The sequence below is a fragment of the Osmerus mordax genome, chromosome 8 (assembly GCF_038355195.1).
Source record: "Osmerus mordax isolate fOsmMor3 chromosome 8, fOsmMor3.pri, whole genome shotgun sequence".
Taxonomy (NCBI): Eukaryota; Metazoa; Chordata; class Actinopteri; order Osmeriformes; family Osmeridae; genus Osmerus; species Osmerus mordax.
In genome coordinates this window covers 12,769,628-12,790,526 of record NC_090057.1, presented here as the reverse complement: position 1 = coordinate 12,790,526, position 20,899 = coordinate 12,769,628, and the positions used below count along the sequence as shown (strand labels likewise).

At 41.9% G+C, this 20,899-nt stretch overlaps 2 protein-coding genes across 5 annotated transcripts; one reads left to right on the top strand and one right to left on the bottom strand.

Annotated features, from left to right (window-relative positions):
- Positions 1-1,188: 1,188 nt before the first annotated feature.
- On the top strand, positions 1,189-8,743 carry abcd4 (ATP-binding cassette, sub-family D (ALD), member 4). 3 transcript variants are annotated; one of them, XM_067241421.1, is made up of 19 exons: positions 1,189-1,472; positions 1,932-2,050; positions 2,238-2,365; positions 3,045-3,184; positions 3,293-3,409; positions 3,656-3,781; positions 3,969-4,019; positions 4,169-4,263; positions 4,356-4,477; positions 5,179-5,270; positions 5,403-5,492; positions 5,842-6,044; positions 6,530-6,621; positions 6,912-6,948; positions 7,140-7,183; positions 7,284-7,336; positions 7,565-7,641; positions 8,047-8,162; positions 8,477-8,743. In XM_067241421.1, the coding sequence occupies exons 1-19, from the start codon at positions 1,438-1,440 to the stop codon at positions 8,546-8,548; spliced, it is 1,809 nt and encodes a 602-aa protein (XP_067097522.1). In that variant the 5' UTR covers positions 1,189-1,437; the 3' UTR covers positions 8,549-8,743. The 3 variants fall into 3 exon arrangements, with proteins under 3 accessions (XP_067097522.1, XP_067097521.1, XP_067097523.1); XM_067241420.1 differs by having other exon boundaries at positions 7,134-7,183; XM_067241422.1 differs by lacking the exon at positions 1,189-1,472 and having other exon boundaries at positions 1,995-2,050; positions 2,243-2,365; positions 7,134-7,183.
- Positions 8,744-8,831: 88 nt separating this feature from the next.
- LOC136947357 (acetyl-coenzyme A synthetase 2-like, mitochondrial) lies at positions 8,832-20,762 on the bottom strand. 2 transcript variants are annotated; one of them, XM_067241391.1, is made up of 14 exons: positions 20,418-20,762; positions 19,888-19,984; positions 19,512-19,711; positions 18,634-18,809; positions 18,187-18,339; positions 16,917-17,064; positions 15,391-15,528; positions 14,670-14,762; positions 12,448-12,560; positions 11,306-11,432; positions 10,725-10,852; positions 10,365-10,428; positions 10,108-10,229; positions 8,832-9,290 (listed from the first exon to the last, which is right to left on the bottom strand). In XM_067241391.1, the coding sequence occupies exons 1-14, from the start codon at positions 20,725-20,727 to the stop codon at positions 9,111-9,113; spliced, it is 2,049 nt and encodes a 682-aa protein (XP_067097492.1). In that variant the 5' UTR covers positions 20,728-20,762; the 3' UTR covers positions 8,832-9,110. The 2 variants fall into 2 exon arrangements, with proteins under 2 accessions (XP_067097492.1, XP_067097493.1); XM_067241392.1 differs by lacking the exons at positions 19,512-19,711; positions 19,888-19,984; positions 20,418-20,762 and adding an exon at positions 19,412-19,417.
- Positions 20,763-20,899: the final 137 nt, after the last annotated feature.

Here is a 20,899-nt window from a genome sequence, read left to right as displayed (position 1 = left end):
GCTGGACTACTGTAACGCACTTTTCACTGGTCTTCCCAAGAAAACCACTGAAAGACTACAGCTCATTCAAAATTCTGCAGCTAGATTATTAACCAAAACCAAGAGGAGAGAACACATTAGTCCTGTCCTAGCTACTTTACACTGGCTCCCTGTTACCTTCAGAATTGACTTTAAGGTCCTTTTCCTCACATACAAAGCTCTACACGGACAAGGACCTAGCTACATTGCTAACTCCCTTATAAACTACACACCAGCTAGAACACTGCGATCATCAAATGCAGGCCTATTAGAGGTCACCAGAAGTAGTCATAAGAAGATTGGTGATTCGGCCTTTGTCAATTACGCCCCAAAACTATGGAACAAATTACCCATAAATATTAGGGAAGCAAATACGCTAGACATTTTTAAAAGACAGCTTAAAACCTACCTTTTTACCAAAGCATTTAAGTAATTTTATCTTAGAAGGGTTTTACTACTTTTATTAGTTATATTATTGTTTTTATAATTTGCTATTTTAATTTTTACTTTTATCACTTGTATTATCATTTTTATTGATTTATGTAAAGCACCTTGAGCTACAATTCTTGTATGAAATGTGCTATATAAATAAAGTCTTACTTACTTACTTACTTACTTACTATTGGAACTATTGGATCTGCCCAGAGCCACTGTGGATCTGGCATAACCAATCGCTAGCGTTCGCCTTAGCCAACTCCTTCATCACTAACGGAGCTAGCTGGAAAATCAAACGAACCCCCTTGGGGATCAAAGATTGTTCTTGCTCCGGCTTTAACTTCTCGATATTCGGCAGCGTTGCACCAACGGACCGAATGGCTTCGCTCGCATCTTTCTCCGCCGCCATTACGGAACTACAACTCAAACTAGCGCACGACAACAACGTCATCGTTCTCAGCCACTCCCTCTGTTCGCTGATTGGAGCGGTAAAAAGTTTACCGGAGACATCTGACCAATATACCTCAAGCCCAGACGCAGTACAGAAGCACAATGAAAATTGAGCGGAAGTACGTAGGAGGGCAGAGTCAGGCTAGTTGTTTGTTGTTTACCGAACAAAAATAACGTGAGAGATGGATGTTTAGCCACTAGATGGCAGTGCATAATCGAGAGGGGCGGACATGTCTTCTTCAGCTGTTGGCTAAAAATGTAAACAACACATTTGCCCTCACTGACTTCTGCACACAAGTGTACGCTCTGCAGGTTTAAGACAGACATATAACGAACAGCTATATAGAAATACTCGCGCTAGTTTTGAGGTGATGCACGGGGTATTTATTATGTTATTTTTTTGTGTTCGATCTTCCTGTTCTGGTATTTCGTACAAGCAGTAGCTAACTGTCACATAAGTTGACTTGGGAAATCATACATCAATACATAAAACAGACTCTGAGTCTGAAGAAGTCACTGGACTCTTCTGTGCAAATGCCACCACTTACAAGTGTCAGAGGGACTAAAAGGTAGGACTGTTTTGCATTGAATGACTTTAAAAAAAAAAAGCTGCTAGTTCATGTCTGTGTACAGTATGTAGTGTCGTTTCAATTGGAAGGGATTACACTTTTTACCAATTTAGAGACTATGGGAGATCTAGCAAGCTTGCAGTGAATGATCTGAGTTGCATAGATATCTTACAGTTTTCACATTTGAAGTAGGTAATCATCTAGGCTGTGAATAACTCTGCTCTTCCTGGTCAGGGAGTGTCATAGACACTTTGAATAGATATTTTGTTTGAATAGAAGTCTGAGAAATAGAAAATAAAAATAAAAATACAATTTTGAAACATTAAATGAGCAAGTCTTTAAGTTAACACTTTCAGAAAGCCAAGTTACATTAAGCACTTTAAGAGTTGTGACCTGTAGCTACACCTGAAAAAAACCTGCCTGCTTTAATGAATGAATTATGTTTTTTTTTTTTTCAAGGCCAAAATTAGATTGGAAGTTTGTGCAGAGATTGTGCAGTATTCAGAGGGTCCTCTTTCCATCATGGTTCAACCAGAATGTGCTGATGTTTGGCACGCTACTTTGTGTCACACTGACAGGTATGGCTGCCCTGAGGCTTAAGTTATTGTAATAATTGTGTAAATAGAGCACCAACCTTCTGTCACATTTCTACAGAACTGTAAGATAGCTCATCTAATATGAATACCTTTTTTTAGGTCTTAACGTTTCAACATGAAATTTCAGTAGTCAACTCCTAACAACATGCTGACTCATATTCTTTCTTAGAACAGCTTATCATTTACCAAGTGGGGGTCATTCCAAGCCAGTTCTACGAGGTTCTCTCCAACAAGGACTATGGAGGATTCCGGAGCCTGGTTGGGTTTGCTGTCCTATTAATACTACTGAACTCCTCTGTAAGTGAAAGTTGCTAGGGCTTGGGGGGAAAAAGAAGTCCTGCAATCATATTACCACCTACACTAGTATAAACCCTACAATTTACACCCACTATTTACCACATTATTTCCTCTGAATGAGGAGGACATGCCTTGATGGCCCCCACTTTATTTACATTGGGCTTCAGAAAGGAGTGAAAAAGGCTTGACCTTTTCATCAAAAGCTTAGCTCAGCAAAGATACTGTGATTGAATCATGAAAGTATGTTTGGATTGTACTAAATGATAGTCGACTTTCAAAAAAAAGCACTCAATGTTTCTGCTGCCTAAGCTTGTGAAATCTAATCATTCTCTGTTGTAACCTTGTCTTTAACTCCTGTTTTACAAGGTCAGGTCAGTCTGTCCTTTTATTATGAGCCATAAGCCTAGCATCTAGAACTTTCCAGGGGGCATACTGTCAATAACAGTGGAGACCAAGCTGCACCCATTTTTATGGCAAGCATGACAGTCTGACTTAGAACTGTAATCAGAACTCAGGTGATATTCAGAATACACATTAATGACTAGACACTTTCTTGAATAATAGTACAAGGCAAAGGCTCTTCGTCTGTGGTTTGGGTGGCACATCCTCTTTGACTGTATAACACTTGTTACATGTTTCTTCTTTGGTGATAATGCATACATATTGTCTGTCTGGCCAGCTCAAGAGTATGGACCAATACATTTGCAGTCAGATGTACGTGAGCTGGAGGAAGACACTAACGGAGAGCCTACACAAGGCCTACTTCCAAGGAAGAGTTTACTACACTCTCAATGTGCTCAGGGAGGACATTGACAACCCGTACGTAACCAAGCAGTACATACACTCGCACACACAAGGAAAATACAGCGTTGTATAGTGCAACGAATCGAGCTGTCGTACCATTGGTCCTTTTTGTGTGTTTGTCAGAGACCAGCGAATCAGCCAAGACACAGAGAGGCTATGCAAACAGATGAGCACCATGGCCAGCAGGCTAATTGTCTCGCCTTTCACTCTTACTTACTACACGTACCACTGCTTCCACAGGTAAGTACTGTATAGGGGTCAAAGCAAGGAGGTAGCCACCATCTATAGACATTCCCAACAAACCAGTGCCTTGTACTGAATTTTCAGATGGATAAGGTTACAATTGACCTTTTTTTGTGCCTAAAATGTGCACTGAATAATATTTAGTCAGCATAGCATTTTCTCAGATAAGGATAACAAATACATGGAAAAAGACAGTGATGTGTGTATGATGCAAAATCACCTGACCCAATACTTGTCCCACAGCACCGGTTGGATTGGTCCTGTTAGCATCTTTGGTTACTTTGTGATCGGGACTCTCGCCAACAAAGTCCTCATGGGGCCCATTGTGTCAACACTGTTTGAGCAAGAAAAACTGGAGGGAGACTTCAGGTATAGTGCCCTTTTATTTGAGTCATGAGGCCTTTTTGAATGGAATGAATAAGGACATCCTCAAGAGTACCTTCTACTAGTTTCGCTTGGAGATGGTGAGTCAGCAAGGTTTCAGGTAGCTTTGTTTTTCGAACAAAGCTACTTTTGAGTAATATGACTGAAGCTCAGAGTTGGTTTTTACTCCCAGGTTCAAACACATGCAGATCCGTGTCAACGCAGAATCTGCTGCCTTTTACAGGTCAGTCAACCATTGTTTTTTTTTAAAGGTTTCTTCTATTAAACTGTACCACCTAATTTACTTTTCAATATAGTTGTTTATGTAGTATGATTATATGGGGGGGGGGCTTTATTCCCTTAACCTACAGGGGGGGGTGTTTTTGTGTATAGAGCTGGAAAGGTGGAACACATGCGGACCAATCACAAATTGCAGACATTGCTGCATACTCAGAAGACCCTGATAAATAAGGAGCTCTGGCTTTACAGTATGGTTATCAACTCACAAACACATACACACACACACACAATTGCAATCCTCCATTTAAATGACTCATCGATTCCTCTCCTCTCTTGTCAGTTGGAGTGAATACCTTTGATTACCTCGGTGGCTTCCTCAGCTATATTGTCATCGCCATCCCCATCTTCTCTGGGCTTTATGACGGCCTCGGCCCCGGGGAGCTGAGCGCTCTCATCAGTAAGGTAGGCCTTCCCTCAGCCTGTTTCCACCTCCCTGGAAAAGGAGAGAGTGTCACAAGCAGTGGTTGCTGTGACACACAGGGTCTAGGCAGTGGGATTCAAGCACCTTGAGTCTGGGGGGGTATGGACGTGTGTTACTTAGATGTTCCACAAAGCGGGGTCTATGAGGGTGATTGTATGGATGGTTTGTATGTGTATAGAAGCACTCGTATGTCATGGAGCAGCCCAGTAATCACGGAGGTGGACATTTTGAATGGCTAGGCTTTTTGCTTTCTTATAATGTTTGTAGATATTTTAGCAGCATTGTTGACCCCCCACATATATTATACATGTATTACATTTTGTCTAGCTTATATGGGGTGATTTCATATTTTTCTAGGACTTAAGTTGAACTTGTAAACATCAGACACATTTTGTAATCTGAAGGACCTTGTCTCAGTAGTAATTCCACTATTGGCCTCCTGGTGGCATCATACGCTTTGTAAAACTATCTGTAACCGAATGGGTTACTGTATCTCTGAATGTGCGTGTTCATAAGGTCACCTATGCAACCTAAAGTTTTGTTTCCACGTATACATTTATTCACTCTCTCTTTCTCTTTCTCTTTCTCTCTCTCTCCATCTCTCTCTCTCTTTCTCTCTCTCTCTCTCTCTCTCTCTCTCTCTCTCTCTCTCTCTCTCTCTCTCTCTCTCTCTCTCTCTCAGAATGCCTTTGTCTGCATCTACTTGATAAACGGCTTTACTCAGCTAATAGACCTGTCAACCACTCTGTCAGATGTGGCCGGATACACCCACAGGTACGCCGCTGCATACTGATGACCTTGCAGAGTGTGTGTGTTGGTGTGGGTGGGTGGGTGTGTAAGCGTCTGAATCTTTCTTTCCCTGGTTGTGCCAACCAAATGTTGTGTGTGTGTGTGTGTTATGGATAGGATTGGGGAGCTAAGGGAGGTGATGGATGACATCTTGAGGAGGCAGTGTGACTACGACCCGGCCTCGGGGGACACTTACGACTTTGACAGGTAGTTCATTTCAAGTAAAAGTATTTTAAATGTGTAACTTATCCCCAACTCCTCCAGTTACACGATTAAACACCATATTGTTGTTGCCTTAAAGGAAGTGTTGCATTTTTGACATGTGAGTGAGAAATATATGTTTATCTGGGTTTACTACACTTATTATGACTGAATATCACATCAAAGTGCATTTATAGACCTCTCACAATGGGGGATTTACTCTAATAATAAAAACAGATGACATGTATCATTATAACATGTATCTGTCACTAACTATTAGCGTGTGAAGTTTATGACATGTGACATTTGCTATGACTGTGACTAGAGTTTTCTGACTGTGATGCCTGTGACACAGTGACCACATCCATGGGGGCCCAGTAGACACTGCCTTCATTCTGGAGCGACTGTCCTACAAGTCCCCCTTCTCTGACGAGCTGCTGGTGGAAAACCTGAATCTGAAGATCAGCCAGGGCTCCAATATACTGGTGGTGGGGAACACGGGCACGGGCAAGACCTCCCTCCTCAGGGTCCTCAACCGCCTCTGGGAGGCTCACAGCGGTGAGGGCTACCCCTGTGCTCAGTGTGTTTGTATGTGGCCGGGTACCAGGTTGGTAATCAGGGAATGCTTTATTGTGTTTGCCCCTAGGGTCTTTAATGACCTGCATGTATTCCAAAACCTCGACATATAGATCTGAAGATCTCAGTTCCCCCCCTCTTGAGCGAGGGGGAGAACTGAAGATGGGTGGGGAACAGAGTAAGAGGGAGAGAGATGGAGAGTGATTAACAGAAGGAAATGGTTTAAAAACTAATGACATGATTATATTATGACAGCATTATGGGGCTTGGGGTACAGTACACAATTTTACTTTGGCATTATTAATCCCAACAACTAACAAGCTGCATGATAGTCAAATCTGCATTATAAATAAAGTGTTTATTGTACTACCACCACTAATATTGTTGCATTTATCGTTAGAAATGACTCACAGAAGTCTGCACACCCATCTCATGCTATGTCTGGATGGGTGGTGTGATCTCCCCAGGTTTTGTCCAGATGACCTCATGTTTCGGGCCGAGGGGGATCCTCTTCTTGCCCCAGAAGCCCTACTTGACTGACGGGACACTGAGAGAGCAGGTAGCCCACTCACAGCCCCCCCCCCCTCTCCCTCCCCCCCCTCTCCCTCCTCCGTACACACACGACATAGCGAATACGGTTCCGGCCCCAGCAAAGGTGTTCTACATGCCTTGTCAACGTTTAAAGCTTTGACCGATGTCATTTCATGACACAACTCATGACGCAACCGTCTTCTTTGACTCAATCTCGTCTTGCACTATGACTTGGTTTAGGTAAATAGGGGTCTAGTTACGGTAAATGTGATGCCATTTACTCTACACTGGGTTTTTAAATTGACTCTTTCTCTTCAGGTGATTTACCCCCTGCAGAAGATTTACCCTCAGTCAGGTATGGTCAGTGATATTTTCTCCATTTTCCCCTGGGATTAATAACGTACCTACCTATTGCAAGGCAGATGCAAGTTACTAGAGAATAGTGTGAATAGTACCACATATTTAGGATTCTAAATGTATTCCTCAGAATGGTTATTATTCTGAGTCGTTCCTACATCCATGGGGGCTTAATGTTTGCAGGGTCAGTGGACGACGAGAGAATCTTACAGTATCTAGAAGTGGCAGGAGTGGTACGTTTATATTGATTTCAGTGTCAAATCCTTTCACTACATATATGTTGATATTCATCTGAGATTTGTCATAACCCCTGCTGTCTGTTTAATTCTGTAGTCTAGTCTCCTGAAGAGGACAGGGGGACTGGATGGGGAGGTGGACTGGAGCTGGTAAGAATCAACAACACGAGTTTGAAAGTCAAAGCGAACAGTGAGGAGAGCATACTCAGTTGCTGTTTTCCAGCACTCAGTCAGTCAGTTCCATGCATTGCTACGTATTTGGGAAATACTGGAGCTCCATAAATATATATATACTTTTTCTTTTTCATTTATAATGTCTTATAATGTCTTCTACTCAGAAGTATGGCTTGCCTTCTTTTGACTCCTCTCTTTCTGCAGGTACGATGCTCTCTCTCCAGGGGAGATGCAGAGGCTCTCCTTTGCCCGACTCTTCTACCTGCAGCCCAAATACGCAGGTTAGTCCTTGTGCTAGCAACAAAACTAACCTAATCACGGGATCGAATAGATCTTCATTTATAAATAAAAAACAAGAGGATGTCTGTGAATGATGATGTCACTGTGGGAATCATCACATGGAGAAAATATTAAGATATTCCATATGTTGAATGTCGCATTGGCCACATCTGTATTTGAGTATTAGTCTCATCAAAGTCTCTAAATGTAAAAAGATAATGTATGGAACTTCAGGAACTTGAGCTTTGTGAAAACACTCCATCGTGACTTTGACAAGGAAGTGGTGTTTTAAAATAAGGCATCAAAGACACAGGCTACAAGGCGGCTTACATACGTATTCATGACTGACTTCATAACCTGGAAATTGCTTCTACAAAGTGTTCCTCACCTGTTTCGCTACGTCTCAGTGCTGGATGAGGCCACCAGTGCTCTGTCGGAGGAGGCCGAAGGACAGATGTACCGTGCCTGTCAGCAGCTGGGGATGACTCTGCTTAGTCTGGGCCATCGCAGCAGCCTGGAGAAGGTAAGCTCCACCAGGACCCAACCTGCACCAGATTAAGCTCGCCACAGATGTCAACGATGCAGTTTAAAATGTTATTTGTTAAAGATGCGGTTTGTAGATATATCTATTTATTATCTTTGGCAATCCTTTGTTTGAGAAAACCTGTTTGTGTTTAAGTGTCAAAAGAAAAAAAAAAAAATTGTATTACAGGGAACAGTGTTTTTTTGTTTTTTTCTGGATACTGTAGATAGTCTTTAGACGTTGTAAAGCAACAGAATGATAATGCTTTAGGCCACAGAGGACAATGCTGTTTGTGTCTGTCTGTTCCTCCACAGTACCATGATGTCCTGTTAAAATTGTGTGGAGAAGGTCGCTGGGAGCTGACCAATCTAAAAAAGGATGTATGATTTTGCTAGGGATAAGGTATTCATCTCCAAATAACTGTTCAGTATGAACCAATCATTTTTATGTAGCTTTTTTTGTCCTTGATCAAGCTGAGAGAAAATAGTTCTTTGAACTCGGTTGAAAAATACCATTCTCTTAATGAGGCTTTTTTTATATGATCATATTTTGTACTACAATAAAAGCTTTATTTTAACATGTGACTGTTAATGTGAAAATGTGTGGGCAAGCAAAGTGCACTTTGTAGATTGTACAGAAACATTTCAGAGACAGATATTTCAAGTGCTTTGTGTTGGGCTTTTATTACACACATGATAAAGAAAATACATTTTTATGCATGCATGAAGCAACATTATGATAATGAACAATGCTTTTCGCAGTAATTACTTATATGGAGACTGGTAACATACTACATGCATACTAATTACCGTAAGGCATACAAATGTAAGGCAATAGAGCTCTAAATGTAGTGTAAATCAAAACATTTTCCACAAATGTGTTCCTCTTCCATCTAGTTTTGTGGAATGCTTCATTTATGCACTGAGAGAAAAAACAGAAAATGGCACGCTACTTCTGCTGTTCTCTGTTTCCACGGAGACGCTCGTGACCCTGGACGACTTCCTGGACGGCCGTGGGGTCGTCCAGTGTGCTGAGGTCACCCAGCTTGTCTGTCTCCTGCTCCACCACACTCCTCAGCACCCGACGCATGATCTTCCCTGAACGTGTCTTTGGCAAGCGCTTCACCACCTTTAAAACACCTGTCACTGTTAGCATGATGATACGTACCATGATGCAGCCAGGATGCATAGTTGGATAATCTATTCATGATGTCATTCCTAATCGACATCATCTGAGGAGTTTTATTTACCATTTTTGTTGATTCTCCACCAGAATGGTGTGTACAACTTTTTAAAGAGTAATGCTTTCAGCAAACATTCATACAAGACATCGTATTGTATGAAAATATGAGCAAATTACGCTGTAGAAAGATATATTTTCATGTGCACGTCACTATGGGGCCAGTTCCATCTGGCCTGTTTTATTGTTTTATTAGCCGATTATTCAACTGTGATACAAGAGGTAATCCTGTTGCCAGCTGCTGTCAAATATGAACTCTTTCCTGACGGATTCATAACTGTGAAATGTTGTATTTGACTCAAGGTTATCAACCTTAAACTGAATACAATGTGCACATTTTGTGGACTATCAACAACGACATTAAGAGCGTGGTGAATTTTTCTGGAGATAGATTGCTAAATTACCCCCCAAAATTATTTAAGTATTTGTATTGAGGACAGAAAATGACCTCAAGGTAGAGCCTTAATAAATCCCTTGTGCTGCCTTCGGGTCATTGTGACCCACCTTTTGCACCACGACGGTGACACTGACCCGAAGGCAGTCCAAGGGTAGACACTGAAAGTCCACAGAAAATGTATTTACAATAAATGACCCGACTCACATGCTCATGCATGTCCCATGTTGTCACCAGGCTAAATATAACTTTTAATAATAATAATAAATAATTGTGTTTTAAACATTTTCAAGGGAAAAGTAAGTACTGTACCTGGATGAAGTCTGGACAGGCATACTTGGCTATACTCCTGGAAACAATCTCTGTGATTTGCAGAGCAAGAAGCGCCTCTTGGACCTCGATTCCTTGCTTCAGAACCACAAACGCATACACCCCTGTAAAAACACCACAAAGTGGTTAGTGAGGTGGTTCTCCCTTAAACTGTAAACAGGAATAGTTTACTTCAAGGAACTGGTTGAACGGTTTCAGTGACTTAATGGTTTTGCAGAAAAAATTGCGCCGGACCTTACCTTGACCTTTTATGTCATGGGAGTGACCAATGACTGCAGACTCAGCTACTCCAGGGCACTGGTTCTAAAAGAGAATATTCAGAGAATGACAACTACCTGTCCATCTGGACTGTTTCTCAAATTTTTTCCGACCATTCATGTTCAACCTATCTATAACATGTTATAGCAGGATAGATCTATGCTTAACCATCTCTACTGACTGCAACTTACATATTGCTTAAACTTTTTTATTTTTTAACCTTTATACAGGTTATTCTCATTGAGATCAATCTCTTTTTCAAGAGAGACCTGTTCAACCCGTGCAGGGACTTACTTATTTGTTTTACAAATGGTCTGCAGCTAACCAGGCGCGTTACGTACCACAACATCCTCCAGTTCAGCAGTCCCTATCCTGTGGCCGCTCACGTTGATGACATCATCAAGACGACCAATGATCTGATAGTATCCCTCCTTGGAGCGGTAAGCGCCGTCACCGGTGAAGAAGTAACCTGTGGGTGGAGAGCTGTTGGAGTGAGGAGCGTAGAACAAGGCATATCCTACAGAAACGTAGCCATTTTAGTCGTGAAATGCAAAACTTTTACCAAACTACATAGGAACTACATTACCTAGGAACTACTATGCAGTTACACTTCATTACAGTTTGTGGTACAAGGGAAACTTGGTATGGGGGAGGTTGGGCTTTGATCTTATTTTCAATACAACCTTCAACCCCTTTACAACATCCACTTACCTTCCCTATACAGTTTATAACATTTATTGACATGTACCTATTGTAACCTTGATATAAAGTATTTCAAGGTGGCCTAATAGATTATCTACAAATGTTTAATATCTACAAACTGTGATGGGCTACTCAGGTTAGGGCTTGGCATGGTAAACAGTTAGTGGATCAGTACCTGGGATCACTCATTGAAATCAAGTGTAAGTGTCTCTTACCGTACCTGGGTAGGGCTGGCAGTAGGTCTGGGTGAATCTCTGGTGGTCGTTGTGGATGGTGCGAGCCATGCCAGGCCAAGCCTGACTCATACACAGTGCTCCTGATGCATCGTTGGCACTGATCACCTTACCCTGAAAACAACAGCCCACCACTAATATTGATACAAGACAGTTTGTCAGCATTCGTGGATTCAATTTACATTTGAAAACGTTGCCCCATGTCGGTTGTGGTGAATTTGTAAGAAATGTCCTTGAATAAAGGAGTATTGGGGGTCAGATGGCTGAGCGGTTAGGGAAACGGACTATCAATCAGAAGGTTGCAGGTTCGATTCCGGCCGTGCATAATGACGTTGTGTCGTTGGGCACGGCACTTCGGGGGAATGTCCCTGTACTTACTGTAAGTCGCTCTGGATAAGAGCGTCTGCTAAATTATTAAATGTATTGGACATGTGGGAAATGTTGTTGTATTCCTTGCTGATGTAAAAGCTGTAAAATGATTTGACCCACTTCTTTGGTTAAAACTGCTCAATGTTTGTTAAAAACGGGAAGCGTTATGTAGATGACCTCGCAAAAGAGTAGAATGTGTGGGGAAAACAGTGGCTACATCACCATGATAATGCCAATGTTTAAATTCAAATGTCGAGTTATTTATGACCCAGTCTGTCATCAATAACATTCGTGTCCTCCTCCGTTTGCCAAGCACTTTAAAACGTTGTCAAATGGTACACAATGCTACTTAAAGACACTCAAAACAGGCACAGCTGTAGCCCTCTTAATACAGATTATCAGATCGAGGGAGTGTTTGGCCTCTTAGCGGGAGACAGCGAGCGCGAGAGAGAAACAGAGAGGAGAGATCAGCTCAGAGACCACTCCAACTGTTGGCCCAATCTGTGCCTCTTCTGGGAGCAAAAGCAACCCGTCGGCCATCCGGTGGACTACAGGTTTTTAATAGGGCAGTTGGCATGGGACCGAGTGGTCTGTTGTCGGAAAAGTGGGGGGGTGGGTTGGAGCTGGTATCAAAAGTGATCCAGCTGGTGCCTGTTTTACAGCCTCCCATCCTGAGGCCCCTGTATGTGTGTGTTTGTCTTTGTGTGTGTGTGTGTGTGTGTGAGTGGAGGGACCCTCCCCTGGGTGAGGGGCACGTCACCTCGCTATCCATGAGCGCCGGCTTGATCCCGAAGAAGGGCCGCATGGCCATGCCCGGAACGATCTCTGCATCCGGGTCTGAAGGTCTAGGAGAGATGCAGATCCCTCCTGTCTCTGGAAGACCAGAAAAATACACATTAGCATTAGCTTTCAGAGGTGAATAGATGAAGGCAGATGCTGGGGAGATACATGATCAGACTCAGTGACCTTTCTCTCAACAGCTGCTTAATGGAACACAAAGCAAACAAATGATAGCAGAGAAAGTGACAAAACGTTTGGTCATGCGTGGAAGAAATCTGGGAAATAAACCGTCCATAAGCCCCCGGAGCCTCACTACAGATGTTTGATGAGACGCATCACGGCCGCATTGAGTAAATTCAACACAATTAGGTTTGATTCACTCGCTGGGACCCAATGGTAATCTGGGGACGGTGGCACCAGCTGAGTGTGCCGGCCGTAAGTAGGACACCAGGGATGATCCGACAAAGGGGCGCAGTGCCAACGGCCGGTCAGAATCTCTGATTTATCCTCTAATGGGCTACTTTTGGACAGATCAAACTGCCGGCAATTATCAATAATGCCATTTTCTCCCTAATTGGAATGGCGGAAAAGACTAAAAAACATAACGAAATAACAACAATATAATCCTCTGTCTGAAGTAGGGTATTTGGGTCATATCTGTGTCTGTAATGCTTGACTCACGCATGTTTAATTATGAGTATTTGCCACTCCCATGTTAATTAACATTCTTTTGGTTGATTTTGTAATTACCAAATGAGTCTAATTTGTCGGGATTGTGGCTGACATATATAGGGTCAATATGCATGTTACTTCATCCTCTATAATCTATTTATCAGGGAAATCAGCTTTGAAAACCTGCTGTTATACTTCCTGCTAAACATCTTTGGTAGATGAATATTGGTTACAGACCTGTAATTATATTTGTGCTGACATAACAGGACAATAATACTGTACTTAAATAAAATGTGTGAGTTTTACCCTGCATTTGTCTTTCATCACCACAATTCCAAAGGAAGCAAGCCTTTCAGAAACAGGGGTAGCCATTATTCATACTCCATTATACAGACTTACTGCATCTCCTGTCTGTTCTGTACCATGGAGGGAGAGAGAGAGAGATAGACAGAGAGAAGGGGAGAGAGGCAGCCTGTGCAGCCACTCCAGTCTGTCATTTTCAATGTATCAAGCAACAGCTTTTTCAACGTGTACAGCATCTACAGCAGTATACAGACATTTAGTGGATGACTGCATGTGTGGGCAACGGGAGAGCAATTTATAGGAAACAGACTTCAAAGATAGAATCTGAATTGCAAGTTCACCCTCACAATGAAAATTATATTGAGAAGAGATTTTTATTAAAATCTTGCCACAGTTCAGCTTTTCCTGTGCTGCAGATATCAAACTAAATGAGAAAAACAGGTGGTTTGAAGGAGTCAGGAAGAGATGGAAAAATTCCATTCCAGTGTTATAATGGCTTGTAACTGGATGCGGACATGTGCAAGAGAGAAATATAAATATATATATATGTGTGTGTGTGTGTGTGTGTGTGTGTGTAGGGGGGGGGGGGGGGGGCTGTATTATATAATACTGTAATTCCTTTCTTGGTGGGAGGAATGGGATTCTCTCCCCTTTAAGACTTTTAGTCTCTATTCCCCTGCTTGCCAAAGCTCTCTTCTAAAAAGTTCATGAACTCTGCATTTCTTTACATGGATTGTGTTTATGCTGTCGGCGGACCAGATCCTGCTCTATTAATAACAGATCCAAATGCAGAGTTAAAGCCGCCTAGCTGATATACTATAAGACAAGGTCTTGGAATGACGTGGCATACCTACTAAAATGTTTGACCTTTCACTTATTTCATGTAATAGATTTTGCTGCATTGTACTATGCACTGCTGTGATTTACATGTTGTTGTTACACTGTAGTTAAGTAAGTGTGATATTGTTGCACTGTGGTATTATTTGTGTTCATTGTGCCTGGTAACTGAGATGTAGTTACTTTGGGGATGTGGATAAGTAAATACAGACCGTTCCTTGAGTCTGCCCGCCGAAATACTAAAGAACTATACATTTCTGATCCTCGATCTTCTGCTGTGCTTGTTACATGCACTATTTGTGCATTGCTTTGGATGAAAGCGTCTGCTAAGTGAATAAAAGATGAAAAGGTCCAATGTAATGAAGACAGCAGGGTGAGGGTCCCAGTTACCTGTCTGCCACCAGGTGTCCACTACAGGGCATCGGCCGTCCCCTACCACGCGGTGGTACCAGTCCCAAGCCTCTCTGTTGATTGGCTCTCCCACTGGCAAAAGAAACAGGGAGGAGTTTATCGGAAACTGGCAATGGGCTTTGTGTGTCAGAGGGTGCGTGCGTGTGTTTGTGTGGGTGGGTGGTGTGGGGGGCTATTCTGGTATTTTAACATATGTGGCGATCCCCTACATGACGAGGGGGACAAGTTCCCGTTGACCTCTAGGGAAAGTATGGAACATGTGAAGCCAGCAGAATGGAATTTGAAGGGTAATCATCTATCAGCGCATCAGAGATATACTGTACGTGTCGACAAGCAAAGAATCCAGTTAAGAAGTGAAGTCCTGAGGATATATCATGATCACCTTCCAACATCCAACTCATGAAGTATCCTTCCATCATTCTTTTTTACAGTTTACTGGAAACTATGCGCCCTCTACAGTGGCTAGGCAGTTAGGCTCAGCTATGTGGATCAGCTCTTCTAGGTCACAAGGTTCTCCTGAGTCAGTCAAAATACCTGCTTTCAACCCTCACACAACCTATTTTCAACATGACGCTAACAACATGGCGCTAACTTAGCATGCTGCCATAGATGTTCAGTACAGTGAGTACAGTGGAAAGACAAAACTGGGTGGCTTGCAGAGGACATTTTTATCTAAGACAGTCTCTGATGTTTGGCATACCAGAGCCCAGGGTTTTGAGCGAGGAGCGGTCGTATTTCTGTACCCATTCATCCCCGTACTTCAACAGCAGGCGGATAGCTGTGGGGGCGCCGTAAAACTGGTTGACCTTGAGTCTCTGAACCATCTCCCAGTATCTCCCTGCAAACCCCATAAGAGAGACTGTGTCATTATTTGGGCTTAATTTCGGTCAACATTCGAAAACCAGCAAATAGCAGGTTAAAAACACATGTTATATCAGGAGTGTCTATTTCTGGAAAGCTACCTTCTTGTAGATTTAGCACACCCAATTCTAATATTTGTTATAGTATGTTCTGATATATATGTGTTGAATCAGGTTAGTTACAACAGGGATTGGAGAATAAACCTACAGGAGTAGTAGCTCTCCAGGAACATGGTTGGAAACACCCGTGTAACATGGTTATGTTGCGTGTAAGAAGCATATTAAATCACCATCAAGGACAGAGGGCCTATAGTGAATATAAACAAAGGAGCTATATTTAGTGGAAAGGATTGTTGGGTCAAGTGCATGTCATGGACAACTACTCCCAAAGCAAGAAACGTTTTCAAAGCAGCCTGTAGAAACATTTACATTTTACATTTATGCATTTAGCAGACACTTTTATCCAAAGCGACTTCCAAGAGAGAACTTTATATAAGAGCGTAGGTCACTGATCATAACAACGAGATAGCCCCAAACATTGCGAGCAGCCAAAACATGAAGCATACTTTGTGAAAAAACAAATAAGTGCCAAAGGGAAGAACCATAAGAGCATGCAGTTAAACAAGTTACAATTAAACAACATGAAACTCAAAAAGTGCAAGAGTGTACCTGTAGAAAAAACAATCAACAGTAAAATATTTCACAGCGAGTACAAGAATTTAAAACCGTTACAACTAACCAACAAGAGCAACAAGTCTCTCAGTACGAGTCATTGTGATCCTGGAGGAAACTAACATCAGGTCCAGCCAAGCATTCCTAATTGCTGTTGTACATGTAGAAACCTTTAGTTTTGAGGATGTATTTTATAATTCATTTTATACCATTACAATTCAATTTAAAATCTGATCATCTATTAAATATTGTGCAACACTTTACATCAAGGTTATATTAGCTTCCAGTTAAACAAAGTATGGTATTAAGTGTTGACGTATTGGTTATTACAAAAGTGTTAGAGGCCCTGAATGGGAAAGGGATGCAAGAGATAAGTGGATGTTGTAAAGGGGCAGTTGAAGTTTGTGTTACAAAAACAAGATCAATATTGACATCCACTTAACTCTGGAAAGCCCAACCCAAGTTTCACTTGTGTAATAACTTGTTACTGATAATAACTGATAAACAGTAATGACCTGTAACTACATTACAAGTCCTATGTGACTGCTAATGCTGTTACTTAATAGGTATTACTAGGGATTGCTAGTTCAATACTATATAGTTACATGGTAGTTATGTAACATTAATGTAAAAGGATCGCCAAATATTGTGTATTCAGCAATAACGTCACCCTCAACTTGGCTCATGTTCTCACCTGGGTCCGGGTATACTGGTGTGCTTTCAAACAGGACCGTGGTTCCTCCGTTGGAGAGAGGCCCATAGACGACATAACTGTGCCCTGTTATCCAGCCAATATCTGCCACACAGCCAAACACATCTCCCTCGTGGTGGTTGAAGACATACTGAAGAAGAGAACAGGGAAGTGTGGAAGAAATTGGGATTTCCTGTGTGCTTACATTAATCACTAATCAATAGAACTAGTCATTGGATACTAGTTAGTACGTTTATCATGTAAGCTTGCTATTAATAACAGTAGATTGTGTCTATGTGTCAGGGTTAATAGATGTTCGTGATCAGGAGAAAGTACTGGGTAAACGTCCTTTGTCATGACTACAAGGAGAGCGCCAACTATGATCTCTCTAGTCTGAGTGGTCATGTGTTGGGAGCTGTGAATCTCTTCCTCTGAGACTGTTGTAACGTCATTACTGCCTGACTGTCACTATCTATGTTTACATTCCTGTGCCCTATAAAAGATGGTCCTCCGGCTTTCGGAGCGGAGAGAGACCTGGTTGAGACCTAAGCTTGGTGTTGTGTTGTCATTTATGGTCAGAAGACTGGTTTTCTCTCCCAATCTGCAGATTGATAAATACGTATTAAAATCCAGAACTCAACTGAACTTAGTCACTCCGTTTATGAAGAGACGGACAAACACTTTCTTCATCAGAAGCAAAGATAGTGTATGTTATGTTATTTATCGTCTCGGTAGGAAAATTAATTCTATGATGACATCCAATTTGTCTTTACTTTTGAGTTTTTACCTTTGACTGCAGAATATGTAATAACACTTTACACTTTAAATCCTTCATTACCCTTGAAAGAATTTTGAGCATCTTATATTTTTCTCTCGTGTAACAACTAAATAACAATTTTGAACAAAAAATTGATATACGAATATTATCCTAAATAGGTAACCAAGGTTACCTATTTACATTCATATTATTTAAGCTCTTGACAGGGTTCACCAAGCTTAGGCAGATTTGGTTTCCCCAAATACATCTTTGTTGCAAGGGTAGAGTGTGACAAATGGTTGCTCAGTAACTTCCTAGTGAGTGTCACAACAAAATTACCACACCATGACCTTTCTACAAGAACCCATAGTGCAAGGCTCCAATCAAAAGTTGCTTTTGTACAAGTTTCAAGAAACTGTTTCGCAATGACCCCCTTTTGAATTTAGATATGCCCTCTCTCTCTTTTCCTCGCCCAGACCTCAAAACTGTAGGAGATGAATAGCAGATAAGGCTCACCCTGTGCGTGAGTGAGGCGTATAGCAGATACCCAGCCTGGGTGTGGACCAGGCCCTTGGGCTTCCCTGTGCTTCCAGATGTGTACAGCAGGAACAGCACTTCCTCACTGTCCAGGGCGACAGGCTCACACACCACATCCTCCTTCATCATCTCCTACAGGGGCTCCAACAAGTCAGCCATTTTGAGTCTTAATACAGCCTTGTCAGAATACTAACATGCAAGAGTGTACATTTTGCTGCATATGCAGTTGGTACACGTTTTCTACATTACAAATGAAATGCCGGACTTGAACGAGGTAGTCACAATTGCACAATCCACGTTTAACTGAAATTATCCATATACTATTTGATTAAAAAGGTTATTGTAAACTATTCAGGCCTAAAACTTGTGAGTCCAATAATAATACCCCCATTATGTAGAAGTATTACTGGATGGTAATGGGTTTACCTCCTCCAGGGGGATGTCTCTATCCGTCATGATGACTGGGTTCTCTGTTCTCATGGCAACAAGCACCTGCCGGACCGAGGGGCAGTTTTGGACGGCTGCATCCACAGTCTTCTTCAAGTCTGTGACTTTGCCGCCTCTTACTCCCTGGTTGACCGTGATGACTGTGCTAGACTGGGCTGGAACAATGGTTGAGCAAATTGACTGTTAGCTGTAGAGACTGTTTTTAATTCTAGGTAAAGACTAGACTGTTATCTTATTTGGGCTATTTTCAATTGAATTTGAGCTCATACTTTCGTTACAGCATGGAAGAGAGACCTGACCCAAACCTTTATTTAATCTCGATCTTAGTGCAGGATTAGGAAAACCTGACCTTTGCTTCATCAGGTGAGTGAGGACATGAAACATAAAATCCTACTCTTGGTGAAAAATCTATAAAAAGCTCACCCAGTCAATCAAGTAGCCCAAAGCTTTGATCTAACCAATCATTACCCACTGGTCACTTGGGAAAGTCCTTCCATTTTTAAATCAGTTGTGAGGTCATTTAGAGTCCTATTGACACACAGTGTGTATTAAAAATAAGAAATGAGTTGTAGCCTACATGTGTACTTGTAAAACACTTCCGATAAAAATGCCCTTGATTTGACACCGCTGTCACAATCTTGGTATTGATAAACGAAACAAATCACCAATTTAATGGCGGTGCTTGAAATCATCCTGTCTTTCATTCTTGTCTTAGATTATATATGTCAGTGGCCCTCTGCCATCCAGACAGCCTCACCATCTCTGATTCTATATGTCAGTGGCCCTCTGCCATCCAGACAGCCTCACCATCTCTGATTCTATATGTCAGTGGCCCTCTGCCATCCAGACAGCCTCACCATCTCTGATTCGATCAGCCAAGGCCTCGGCACTGAAACCTGCAAACACCACATTGTGGGCAGCACCGATACGGGCACAGGCCAGCATGGAGGCCACTGCCAGGGGGCAGGGGGGCATATAGAGGGTGACACAGTCCCCCCGACGCACCCCTTGCCTCTTCAACAAGTTGGCCAGGCGACATGTCAGGTCCAACAGCTGTCTGTGGGGAGGAGTTGCACAAATGAGTGTGATTATTCTATTTGAAAGAACACGTATTTAGGTTAGGAATTGGTCATGGTGAAACACGCAATCATGCTAGAAAATAAGAACAACATATGTTTAGCTGTATTATTTGTTCACATCATGTGACCTCGATGAAATAGGCTATTTTCTAACCTGTAGGTAACCTTGACCTCGGACCCTGGTTCGTCTCTCTCCCAGATCAGGGCAACTCTTTCTGGGCAGGTGTGTACATGTCGGTCCAAGCAGTTTACTGAGGCACACATGCATTCATTGACAAGTATGAGAGCCCTTGTAGGACAGAATTAATTATTCGCTTCTCACACACCATAGTCTAATTCTCTCTAAAACTCAGTATCACATTCTCTTTTATTCACCATCATACTCTCACACTACACATCATCACACACAATTTATAGCTTAACTGTTTGAACACAGTGCACGCTTTCTGTAATAGTTTTATTTGACCTTGCAAGCGAGTCTTTGTCTCCTAACCCTATAACGAGAAGGGTTTTTCATGACAAATTAGATCAGTTCTATCCCTCCAACTAACGAAGTTTTCCTACTCTAATACTAATATGCCATGGGATATGGGCTACTCTTGCATTTTTCCCTCCAATAATAGCATGTTGTTATAAACAAAGCATGCAAAGACTTTAGTTAGTTTGGAAAAAATGTAACCTTACCAGATACATTTATCTTCCCCCCCTCAAACCATTTTATATTGCCTTGAGTCAAATCACAGTTCTGAACGGAGGAAAAGGGACTTATCCAGGATAGCCGTTGACGCGCCACTGCGCCCCAAAACCTGTCACATTCGATGACAGAAAACTCGTGCAGTCCCGTATGATCGTTTACACCAAAAAATCCAGCTGCCTCTGGCATACATGCTGCTATATTATAGTTTCTGCCCAAAATTTTGTTTTTTAAAACTCGTCGCCAATTAAATGAAGGAATCAAAGTCGATGAGTAGCATCTCCATATCTTCCACATCATTAAACTTATGTTGCCATAAAAGCGACCAAAACGGCCAAAATCTGCCTACCTAATAGCCAATAGCCAATCTCGTAAATAAAATAAAACGTTTAAAAACTATGTATTGAAAATCATCTGTTGAGAAGAACTCGGGGAACTTTACAACATCTTTAGAGTGAAAGGAATGGTTGAT

Coding starts and splice junctions, on each gene's coding strand:
- abcd4 (XM_067241420.1), top strand. CDS start 1,438: ATGCCACCACTTACAAGTGTCAGAGGGACTAAAAG. Junction 2,051..2,237: donor ACTTTGTGTCACACTGACAG/GTATGGCTGCCC, acceptor ATTCTTTCTTAG/AACAGCTTATCATTTACCAA. Junction 7,642..8,046: donor CCTGCAGCCCAAATACGCAG/GTTAGTCCTTGT, acceptor GCTACGTCTCAG/TGCTGGATGAGGCCACCAGT.
- LOC136947357 (XM_067241391.1), bottom strand. CDS start 20,727: ATGATGTGGAAGATATGGAGATGCTACTCATCGACTTTGATTCCTTCA. Junction 19,712..19,887: donor GAGGTCAAGGTTACCTACAG/GTTAGAAAATAG, acceptor TCCTCCCCACAG/ACAGCTGTTGGACCTGACAT. Junction 15,529..16,916: donor ACCAGTATACCCGGACCCAG/GTGAGAACATGA, acceptor TGGGGTTTGCAG/GGAGATACTGGGAGATGGTT.